The following is a 12062-nucleotide window of genomic DNA, read 5'->3' as shown; positions in this document are numbered from 1 at the left end:
ATTGAAGTAACAACTGGAAACAGTCTGACAACGTGGCAGATTCCATTTATAAATTCCACTCACTCTCCTTTTAGAAGTGACTATAAAAATGTTGTTCAATGAACACTGCCTCAGAGTTGAAACAAAAATGGGAAATTCTGAAGACACATGTTTTGCATTATAAGTGTAATTTTATTTCAGAAACACTGAAAACACCACTTTTTTCAGTGAATTTTTTTTACAGTAATAGCAAAAATCTCTTATGGGTCAAAGAATAGCTAAACCACATTATGAAATAACAATTCAGTGGAGAATTCATGTAAAAATGAGCTCCCACATTGGAGAATTGTGTTCCCTAATACCAGACAGAAAGTCTGTGGGATTTCACTAATCTCATCTATTACTTGAACACCTAAATTGAGAAGATATTATTTTCTATTTAGAGATATTCCCTAAAACAATTGAAATAACTTAGCTATCCAGAAGAGATTTGTAAAATAAGTTATGAAGCTTCAACAGAGTACAATAATAGAATGGAGTTCAATGTGGAAAGACACAAAGAATCTACTCAGTGAAAATGCGAGTTGCAATGCAGTATTGTTGTGTGATTCTAATGCTGTGGCCTTAAAATGCCACATCTCTGCAATAAAATGCTAGAGAAGGCTGGGCTTGGTGGCTCATGCCTGTAATCCCAGCACTCTGGGAGGCCGAGGCAGATAGATTGCCTGAGCTCAGGAGTTCAAGACCAGCTAGAGTAAGAGCGAGACCCCATCTCTAAAAAAAATATAAAAAAGTGGAGCACCATGCTGGGTGCCTGCAGTCCCAGATACTCAGAAAGCTGAGGCAAGAGATCACTTGAGCCCAAGAGTTTGAGGCTGCTGTGAGCTGTGATGCCATGGCACTCTACCAAGGGTGACAAAGTGGGACTCTGTCTCAATAAAATGAATAAATAAATAAATAAATAAATAAAATGTTGGAGAAGTAGAAGTTATAGAAGATCTACTTTTGGTTGGTCAGATTTTTTTTTTTTTTTGGTACATCAAACTGTAAATGTTAATGTTTCCATTAGAATAGTCTTTTCTAGCACTCTCCAACAAGACGCAATAAAATAACTAACAGCAAATTGCATGTTGGAACATGCTCCAGGATTAACAACTCAAAACGTGTGAAAAGTAAATCACATATGATACAACTGAAGAGTCCAAAACAATTTAAATAATTTTAAATATTTTATTGTTAAACTGCTACAAATGCTTCATACAATTATTTCAACATACAGTCCCCATAATAGCAATGTAACAAAAGGGAATGATACTGAAAGGGTTCAAGTGGCATCAATTCACCAAACAAATATCAGACTACAAATTTGAAGAGGTAGATTACTTTTAAAGTTGAGAACAAAAACCTAGCCATTTTTTTTTTACCAACTCAGTCATTAATTGGAGGGGAGAAAAATGCATGGAGAAATGATACTCTTACACTTAAGACGTGGCCAATTTGTTGTCTTTAATCTCTATTAAAGATCCAAGGGTAAATTTCCTATTGTGTAACTACTTTTGCTGCATGATTATTAGAGCTTAGAAAAATGTCTTCATAAATTAAGGGAAGATGCAGTATCATAAGTAACTTGGCTTTTTTTTTTCTTTTTACTATTTTTTATTTTTTCAGGGTGTCCCTGGACCAAAGGGGGAGCGAGGAGAGCGAGTGAGTACCCCGCGGTTCTGTTTATTGGCCCCTGGCAGCTTCACACCTTCCACTGCACACGCCTGAAAAAGCTTGGCCATTTACTACTGTGTGTGTTCATTGCTCTTTCTTCTCTCTCCAGCTCATGGGACTTTGAGCATGTTTTCCAGTGGTACAGCCCCCGTGGCTGGAAGTCTAGGAGAGTTAATCTCTAGTTGCGTCTTTGCTGCCTTCCAGCTCAATGACATTGGGCTCATTTCTTTAAAGATAAAATGGGAGGGTGGCACCTGTGGCTCAAAGGAGCAGGGCCCTGGCCCCATATACCGGAGGTGGTGGGTTCAAACCCAGCCCTGGCCAAAAACTGCAAAAAAAAAAAAGATAAAATAGGAACAACTGAACTCATTTAACTCACAAAGTGGATTGGAAGAGAAAAGTATACAATGGATATAAAAGGGCTTCAGAAAAGTAAAAGCTCTACACACATGCCAAGTGGTAGTGTGGGGGTTTTGTGTTTCTTGATGCTCCCAAGTTTGACACCGAGGAAGACAATGGCAGACAGGATGGAAGAACTGGTCCCAAAACATCAATCCGTTTAATCCAGGGATCTTCCCTCTCCTTTTAGAAATTATGCAGCTGCTGAGAGAATTGTGCCATTGGCTATAGTAGAAATAGCAGTGAGTGGCCGGAGGTTCATCTGGTTACCTCCATGAAACCTTAAGGAATGTGTTTAATGCTGCTCAGCTATAAAGTGGGTTTAATATCCTTCCTCTGGGCCGTTATTAGTCTTAAATGAGCCACTGCTTGAGAAAGTGCTGCATTTTATAAGCTCTAAAGAGCTGTAAATAAGACATTAAATATATATGGGTTTGTTGCAAAACTATTAAATTTTTAGAATCTGGGACCAGAAACACTTACTTGAGCTTGTTGCTCTTGTAAGGACACTCAGGAAACCTGAACCGTGAATGTCACGTTGCTTACTCTTTCTCTGTGTGCACACGTACCATGGAAGCCAAGCCTACCTGTTGCTAGGAGCCAAAGAGCCTCGTGGGAAGAATGGGGCAAGTTGGGTGCACAGCCATGGCCAGTGCATGGCCAGTCCACCTGGCCATGTGGCTGGGCTGTGGATGAGTCAGGGGGATGCTTTTTTTCTTGTCCAGGGTGACCTGCAGTCTCAAGCCATGGTGCGAGCAGTGGCACGTCAAGTGTGTGAGCAGCTCATCCAGAGTAAGTGCCTTGTGGTGATGGGGCTTCCCCCTGCCCACCCAAGCGAGAGCAATGACCAGGAAAACTCTTGTAAAGCTGCATTTGGGTGTAGACATGGAAGCTTTACCAGTGACCATCACTGATTCATCTAGGGCTAGGAGATCATTACAAATTACCCTACAGCTGTAAATCAATGGCACAGAAGCTAAAGACCTCTGTGTCACTGGGCCAAGAACTGTCTCTCTTTGCCATATAGATTTGACTTGACTGCCCAGATCAAATCTTCTATTTCTTTTTCATACTCCAAATGGATAGGTTTTTTACTCAAGCATTCATTGCTTGAAAGCTGCCAGACTGCATCTTCAGAAGCTACCTTCAAAAAGATGATTTGTGGTATTGCTTTTCCTTAATGCACAAGACTTAAGTGGATACCTTCTTGTTCATTTCACACCTGTTATGTTCTGGTTCACTGAAGGTTCTGCCCTTTATTCCTTAGGCTTTTTGCCAAAATACACACACGCATGTGTGCACTCACACACACACAGACAGGCTTGATGTGACATTGATGTGACACTTGGGCTTTGTGCCAAAAATTATATCAGAACACACTTGATGCCACACTTGTTCCATTTCTTCATCTTAAGATCAAGCTTTTCAACAGCACTCTAGTTTAGAGTTCATTCGTTTACATACTTCCCTCCTACCCACTGACTAACCACCGGGTTACTAGTGTGGACCCTTCTCTTTGCCAGTAATTTGTTTAGTTTTGGGAAATCTGAAGCCAAGTAGAGGTGAAATAGTCCTCTCAACCCTACCTTGCTCTGGTGTTTGACCCCCACTCCACTAGCACCCTCTACCTCTCAGTTGGGGCTGACGTTACCCAATGGATACACTATCAGCTCTGGGCTTATATTTATTTTAACCCAAGGAAGTTTGGGAGTTGGACTAAGGGAGTCCTGAAAGTGTCCAAGAAAGCCATATTGGCTGAGTCTAAAATTCCATCTGTGGTTCTAAGATAAACCCAAACTCACTCTGGGGGAAGGCATGGACTCAAAATATGTCTAGACTTGGCAGAGTTTTTATTAAGACAAAAGTATCAGGGCAAATGGAGTACCAAGCTACTAACTTCAGACACAGTCATAATGCTCCCCGTGTTTTAACTTTAATTTATATTACATTGCCCAGACTAAATTGTGTGTGTGTGAGAGAGAGACAGAAAGAAAGAGAATTTACTAGCTATATGTTAACTATTCACGTTTAATGCTAAAATTAGATGTTTAGAAACACAATAAATTATAAAAGGAAAATTGAACATTTGTCACTTTTATGGTAGAATACACCCTAAGCTGACGTGTACCGTGGCTGCTTTTGCGGGTTTTTCATTTCAAGCGTGTAATGTTAATGAGTAGTCCCTTACATGAAGAAAACATAAGGCTTAAACCTTACTGTGGCTCACAGACCACAGGAGGAAGATTCCATGGACTTTTTGTCTTATTTACTATAGAATAAATTTCTCGTATAAATGTATGATTATTTAAAACATACTTTTAAAAATTGAGGATTCACAATAGAGTATTTCTCCTCAAGAATTACTAGACTTTTGCGAATGACTTCTGTCTAGTAAGTGAAAGCCAGGAAAGGGTTAGATAAGAAAGCCTAAATCAATCTATGAGAGAGAGAGAGAGAGGCCTTGCAGTTGTAAGAGAAGGAAATTGAAGAGATTGCGTGTAACTTGGTAAGGAATGACCAACCTACTCAGAGGCTTGAATTCCTCCTTAGGCTCCACTCAGACCTTGATTTATTGATTAGCATATAGTTCCTTAGAAGATCAGTTCTTTGGTGTTCAGTTCACAGTTGACCAGAAGAATTATGGTAGGAAGGGTTAAAAGAGAATCAGTGCAAGGCCAACATGGTGACAGCTGAGGGATCAGTGCAAGGCCCCATTTTAGAAGGAGGAAACTGAGAAATCAGGAACAGAAGCCTCTTACCACCCAGGCAGCAATGGGCCTGCCTCTTAATAAACCCCACGGGGGGCAGAGAGTGGGGGGAATCCCTAGACATGGTCACAGTGCAGTGCTTAAGGAAAGAATGCATGGAACATATGCTAGAATGAATTCCTTTAAAAATAGTTAGTACATTTTTTATTTAGCTTTGAATGTTTCAAGAGGGGATAAATGATAGGCATCTAGAAAATTCATTTATGTGGGAAAATTGTACGTCCTAATGATGCTGGAAAAGGAAGCATTATAGTATCAAGTACTTTATAAATCTGTGCTTTTAATTATTAGAATATATTCTTCCAGGCTTAATTGAGTTAAGGGATTGTGGGAGAGAGTGCCAGATCTTTTTTTTTTTTTTTTTTAATATAGCTAGTGGGAGTTTCTGTAGCTGAGACCCAAGTGAAGATTCCTGAAAAAGGGCTTGGCAACCAAGGGATGAGTTGAGACAGAGCACTTGTCTGGGGATTCATAAGCAAGAGGGTGGGGGTACTGTGGGTTGGAAAATAACTTGGCGGGGGGTAATTGCTGGAGAAAAGGCAGCTGGGTGAGGGTTTAGGGGTCAGATAAGTGTGGAGGGTGAATGGGAAACTGATGCCGTTTGCTCCGTGATGTTTGTTGAGATGCTGCCTTGAGCTGTGGAATTCCAAACACATGAGATGTGACTTGAATACAAGCTACTCATAAATATCATCCAAAGTAAAATTTAAAAAAAAATTTAAGTTGGAAATCAACGTATTTCTGAGGGGTGTGCTGTTTCCCTTGATGGGTCTCTGACAGAATTGTTCATAGGCTTACAGAATAATATCCCTCGTGGTTTCTTCCTTTGTGAGACCTCTCTCTGAATGCTGTCTTCATGCTTCATGCCTCAGGTCACATGGCCAGGTACACAGCCATCCTCAACCAGATTCCCAGCCACTCCTCGTCCATCCGGACCATTCAAGGCCCTCCTGGGGAGCCGGGGAGACCGGGCTCACCTGGAGCCCCTGGTGAACAAGGACCTCCAGGCACACCAGGCTTCCCGGGAAATGCAGGCATGCCGGGGTCCCCAGGAGAACGCGGTAAGCTGGGCCCCTCTGTCATTGGACCTTCTCAAAGATGGGTGCAGTGAAACAAAGCATCGCGGTGGTGCTCATTCAATAACGTCTGAAATAATGGACTTAAATTAATTCTACTCCATCCATTCTTCAGATTGAGAAAATTGAGCAATCTACAAAGTGTTTATCAAGAGTCACATCTACTTGACTGAAAGAGGGGTTAGAATCCCCAACTCACCTCTTCAAGGCTTTTGAGATATTCCTTCTAGAAGGATGAATTTGAGGTTAAATTTAACCCTTCCAGATTGAAGAATTAGAATATGATGCCCTCCTCTGGCCATATGCAGTATCACACACATGTTCCAGCAAGCAGAGCGCTCACTCCGTTGATGAGGGGTCTTTTTTGCATAGTGCCCACACTGGGTAGCAGTCGGTGACAGCCCTGAGAAAAGCCGCGAATCATACCAACATATGGTTCACATGTCACGATACAGATTGTGTCAGCTCTAAATTTCAAATTAAAATATTGTTTGTGGTTCATCTTCCTACAATATGAAGTAACAGTTTTATCAAATATAAAACTATATTTATTTTATAGGGTAGGATCTAGTCCTTTTATAAAATTCAAAGTGTAAAATGCAGATTACAAAGATAGTATTTCGCGTTCAATCTTGATCCATGACAACAGGCCTGTGCACTTTCCCCTTTGGAAATGTCCTTCCCGCCTTCTCTCCCACACGTTTCGCTCCCTGTTGGAGACTCAGCTTAGTGCCTGTTTCCTGCAGATCAGAAACGTCGCCACCCCCAGAACACCTGATGCACTTCCTGTCTCTTCCTTCCATGCTGGGGCTCACTGTGTGTTGGTGAGCAGCCAGATTGCTGAGGACAGGGATGGGGTCTGAGTTGCTTGGCACAATGCTTTGTACTTGATAAGTACTCACTAGAGAGGTGTTGCTTTAATTGTCACCTAGTTCTGGTTTTTCTTTCTGAGGACATTTCCCTGTGTCAGTGCAGAAAATCAGCAGCCATCGAAAAGGGCATAATTCTCTTAGGAAGCACCAGAGATCTGGCAGCCTGAAAGGTGGCCTCTTCTGTTGGCAAGGGAAACTTGCAATGGTGTTGGTGATGGAGAAAAAAGTATGTGACTCAGGGAGCACAGAGCCAGCACCTGAGTTACTCCCAGCAAGTCACAAGGTGTCTTTATTCTTTTTGGAAAGCCTAACCCTATTCTTGCCAGACTGAGTCTTTCCTACTCTGCTAGACCCCTTGAATGATTAAACCAGAGAAAAATCACCCAGGAGTTTTAAAAGGGCAGCTCAGACAACCCTACGAGAAAAGAGTTGTGATATGACTTTCTTTACACACATATTGATATCCCTATATTCTTACCAAGCACGTTAGACAAACAAGATCCTGAATGCTTTTTTACAACTGCACATCGGCTGACGGTCACAGAGAAAGTAAGACATGCCCTTTGAGCATGAGGGAGGTGACTTGATTGATCATCAGTTGAGGATGCAATTTTGAGATTACCCGGTTGGGGGTTATAGATCAGCCTCCAGGGGATTCTTTATTCTCAGCAAAGTTATTGCAGTTGCAGCTGGGATTTGATGTTTGTTGGTGCTTAGCCTTGTGATCCAAATGCTCAGGAAAGAATGAGAGAGGGAAATGTCTGTCTTTCCACTAAATCGAAACAGTAGAATTTTAAAAGTGAGGCGTGTTCAGGCTTTTTTTTCCCTCCTGACCCTCTCACTTTATATAAAAGGAATCATATGAAGATACTGAGGCCAAAAGAGGCTCAAAGTCAGCCAATATCCAAATAAGAACCAGAGACCATAGTTTATTCTGTTGTATAAAATATGATCATCATTATTCTCTATTAAAAAAACTTCATATAATACAATATTATAATGAGCAAAAACAAGTATTATTACTAGGCAGTGTATTTAGGCAAACAATAAACTACAAAAGCAAGATTAAAAGAAATGTGACTGTTCAGCCTTTTGGCAGAGCACTGAGCCCACCCCACTTTCTGTTGTAGCTTCATATGAGCCCCATGTGAGTCCCAAAAAACTCCACGACTCTATTCGCTTTGGCCAATTTTACATCAGAAGTTCTCCATATGATTTTTCTGTTGTAGTTTTTCAAACTTTTAAAAACAGAAACATGATGCACAGTAAAATATATATATATATATATATATATATATGTTTGGTATCATGATACAACATGCTTATGCATATATATGCATACAAATGCTTTTTTTCTTTTTTTTTTGCAGTGTTTTTTTTTTTTTTTGGCCAGGGATGGGTTTGAACCCGCTACCTCCTGTATATGGGGCCAGCACCCTACTCCTTTGAGCCACAGACGCTGCCCATGCAAATGCTTTTAATTGAGGCAAAAGAAATAATGTTTAGCCTTGCCATTGTGTTCTTTTTCCTTCTTTTGTTAAAAGGCGGAGGAGATACCTTGAATTTTCTGACTTCAGTTTGAAAAACACTATTTCAGTGCAATATCTTTGATTAACCCCTTCTTTACCAAAAAATAGCGTAAGAATATGTGTTTTTAGAGAGCAGAAGAAAAATGACAGTATTCCCTCCTGCGCTCATACAAGGCATGTGATTTTTCGTGACTTTCCTTATTACCTAACTAAAGACTATATTTTTGCTCCTTGGAATTTTCCCTCTCTCTCCTCATTAACCTTCAGCCTGAACAAAGTCTTTCTTATAAGTGTCTGTGGAGCACATACTTAGGAAGTCTTTTTAGCCACCTTCTCACGATTGTGATATACAGAGAATCCTTAGAATTTAAGGATTCAGAGGGATCCTGTGGTTCATGCCATTCGAGTTTTCTGTCTAAAGCTTCAACTCCAACTTAGATTTGTTTCATCAGCATCCAGAACTGAAGAGGTTCTATTTGCTTAACATCAGGCTCATGTTCTCCGTCCCAATTTCTCACCCTCATTATTTGTAATTACTGTTAATTTATGTCAAAGAAAAGCCGCCCCTCTGTGGATGCCAGCTGATTACTTCTCCCTATTAAACCCTGTAGTGTCTTCACAGAAACGGCTCTATGCATCATGTCTTCTCATTATTCCAAAATTCAGAAAGGGGTAGGATCGGCCCCCAGGCTCCTCTTCTGTTCACTGAGCTGTGACCATCCAGTGCTGGCTCCTCTGACCTCAGTTCACTCTCCACTCATGGGTGGGTAATTTCATCCTTGATGATCAATTCTTTTCTAATTCTGATCATTCCCAGATGAGTCATTCCCAATGATTCATTTGTTCATTTCCTTCCTCTGTTCATTTAAACGTTCATTCTTCGCACTGGCATCTTGAACTATATATTAACCAAACTTTCTTGAAAAGAATTAGGAAATTTCTCTGACTTTGGCCTTTCTTCAACCCCTTCAGGTTCCAACATTCCCCAGAGATTATTGAATCAGAGGAACCGCCTAACTATACATTCTCATTTTGAGATTGTATAGCCATAGCAGCTGTAATTTATATCTGGTTTTTATACAATACATCAGAAAAATATCTATTAAGTACAGGGCTTAGGGAAGGCTGTTTGGCTTGGCCGTGTGTGAGATAATACTCTTATTTATGACTTTCACTTATCAGGCTTCGTACTCATCTGCCAATTGCTGTTCTCAGACCTATTCGCACACTGTTGCATTTGGGTAAAGCAGAACACCTGGTCTGGATAAAGAAGGGAAACGAAGCAGTAGGGAGTGTACAAGGTGGGAGACGGCGGATGCCAAGAGACTTAAGTAAAAGTAAACGGTGTCGGAATGGCGAGGAAGGCATCCCTGCAGTCTTGGGGAACAGTGCTAATGTTTGTGAAGCAGCTTCTCTGTCATTTGTTATGCGTGTTATGGATTGCTCATGGAAATCTTATTAGATCATGAATAGCCCCGTTTTAGGTGAGGAAACTGAGGTTCAGCCCCACCACTAAGGTTCCCCAGTCACATCATGGAACAGGAAGGGGACTAGAACTCAAATGCAGATATGTAAGATTCTTGCCTGGCTGTGCCCTGCTGCTGCCCTTGAATTACTTGTTTAGTGGAGGTTTCACAAGGAGAGGCCAGGGCTATGCAGGGGGTCTGGTGAACCCCATTTCAGGATGACGCCTAAAAACCACAAATTCAAAACATGTGACCTGCTGAATTGACCAGAATGTCCTGGTGGGTTGTGGTTAAACTATTTCCAAGCTCCTATGCAGACTGTTTTGCTATATTTGGATGGCTTTCGGGCATCTATGCCTCAGCAAATGACCCTATAAATCCGAATGATCCATTGGGTAAATATGAACATGATAGAATCGTTTTCCATTGTTAGACATTTTGGCACCTGACCATTCTTCTAGGATTTTATTACATGTAAGACCCCAAGCAAGGCCATTCATTACAGAGAAACTGTAAGTCATGGATCTGGCAATTTTGGGGTATAACTATTGAAGTTATATTTCTATTATATCTCACCCTGGGGGCAAAACAGAGAGAAACCTGGAATGTTACAATTCAATTCTGCTTTATTTCTGATATTTTAGAAAGGAAACCATTTTCACCTGACCAATTTGTGATGTTGCTTTAGCTGGGAGTGACATGATGGAATGGAAAGAATTCCACGGCTTGGGGCCTCAGTCGTGTATAGGTTAGGAGTTTAGCCTGTCCACTTACTAGCTGTGTTATCATGGCTTCTAAGCTTAACATCTAATCTTGGGGGCAGGTACAGGAGCTCACACCTATCATCTCAGCACTTTAGGAGGCCAAGGCAGGAGAACTGCTTAAGGCCGGTTGCTTAAGCCCAACCTGGGCAACATAGTGAGACCCTGTTTCTACAAAAAAATAAAAGTAACCAGGTGTCATGTCATAGTAGGCACTTGTAGTCCCAGCTACCCAGATGGCTGAGGCTGCAGTGAGCAATGACAATACCACTGTACTCCAACCTGGGTGACATAGTAAGACCCTGTGTCAAAAACAAATAAGCAAACAGAAATTTTAATCTCAGTCTTCGTTCACTCCTTCACCCAGTACTTACTGAGCAAGTACTATGCGTCAGGCTTGGTGATGGGTGTTGAAAGCATGGTGGTAAACAGGGCATATGTTTCCTGACATGCCTGGCACTTATTGTCTAGTGGGAAGACAGATAGTAAACAAATAATACATGAAAAGTTGGATTGTAGTTGTGGTAAAGGCTACAAAAAATGCAGGATGGTGTTGAGCATAGACAAAAGGACTCTGACAATATACTACAAAAGTCAGTGATGTTTTAGCTGAACCCTGTACATTTAGGAGGAATTGGCTTACCAGTAAGAGATTATTTATTCTGATATGTATTTTTATGTAAAAACAAACTCTTATCTTTTCATCAACCAAAAAAATTCCCTACAAATACCAAGAATGTCTCTGAAGGAAGACACTGCTGCTACAAAGATCCATTTCTTTGAACAGCACGAAAAAGAAGAGCATAGGTGGAGGTGGTGAGTGAAGGGCGGAACAAACCCAGGGGAAGAGAGGTCCAGACAGAGCCACACTCTGTGAGCCTTCACAAGGAACTTGAACTTGAGCCTGAGAGCAATGTAGACTTTCTATAATCTCTCCATCAGCATGCCGTTATGAAGATTTCTGTCCCTCTGCATCTGTCTCTGGTGTGTTCACAGTGGCATTCTACTAAAATAGCAAATAATGATTATATTATGCAAATACATGTAAATTGCCTTGTTCTTTTCAGCCACAGGCCCACTGGCACACAGAACTTCCCCAAGCAGACAAAAGTAGGTAAGGAATCACATCAGTCTTGCTCTGACACCATCAGGAAGGGACAGCCCCTTTCAGGGACGCAGAAATGGCAGCAGGGTAGGGAAATGCTGTGAAAAATAAACCTGGATTATGTGTCACGTTAAACCGCGAGTCAACAGGGCCAAGACACACACAGAGAAAAGTGAATTCCATGTTGATTCAAAGCTGGGAGAGAAAAATAGGGTTCTTGGGTTCAATATTCCTGTGGTTAAAAAAGGCTGTTAGAGCTGAAGATCAATTTGGCAGAGAATTTTGGGAAGAAATCAGAATAAAACATAGCTGCCCTGAGCCAGGAATGTCGTGATGGTAAGGATCATTTCTGTGAAACTTCTTAATGTCCCGTGTATCCTGACTTATTCCT

The 12062-nt window shown here is 41.2% G+C and overlaps 1 protein-coding gene across 4 annotated transcripts in view; it reads left to right on the top strand.

Moving 5' to 3' along the window:
- COL14A1 (collagen type XIV alpha 1 chain) overlaps positions 1-12062 on the top strand; it is a 213906-nt gene that overhangs the window by 188299 nt on the left and 13545 nt on the right. For all 4 annotated transcript variants that reach the window (XM_023517768.1, XM_003782379.3, XM_023517769.1 and 1 more), the window contains exons 43-45: positions 1648-1683; positions 2820-2886; positions 5735-5923. In XM_023517768.1, the coding sequence (XP_023373536.1) occupies positions 1648-1683; positions 2820-2886; positions 5735-5923 (292 nt within the window). The remainder of the gene's footprint in view (positions 1-1647; positions 1684-2819; positions 2887-5734; positions 5924-12062) is intronic.

This window comes from Otolemur garnettii, unplaced genomic scaffold (assembly GCF_000181295.1).
Source record: "Otolemur garnettii isolate 467f Iridium unplaced genomic scaffold, OtoGar3 scaffold00004, whole genome shotgun sequence".
In the NCBI taxonomy this organism is placed as follows: Eukaryota; Metazoa; Chordata; class Mammalia; order Primates; family Galagidae; genus Otolemur; species Otolemur garnettii.
This window is presented reverse-complemented; position numbering and strand designations above follow the sequence as displayed.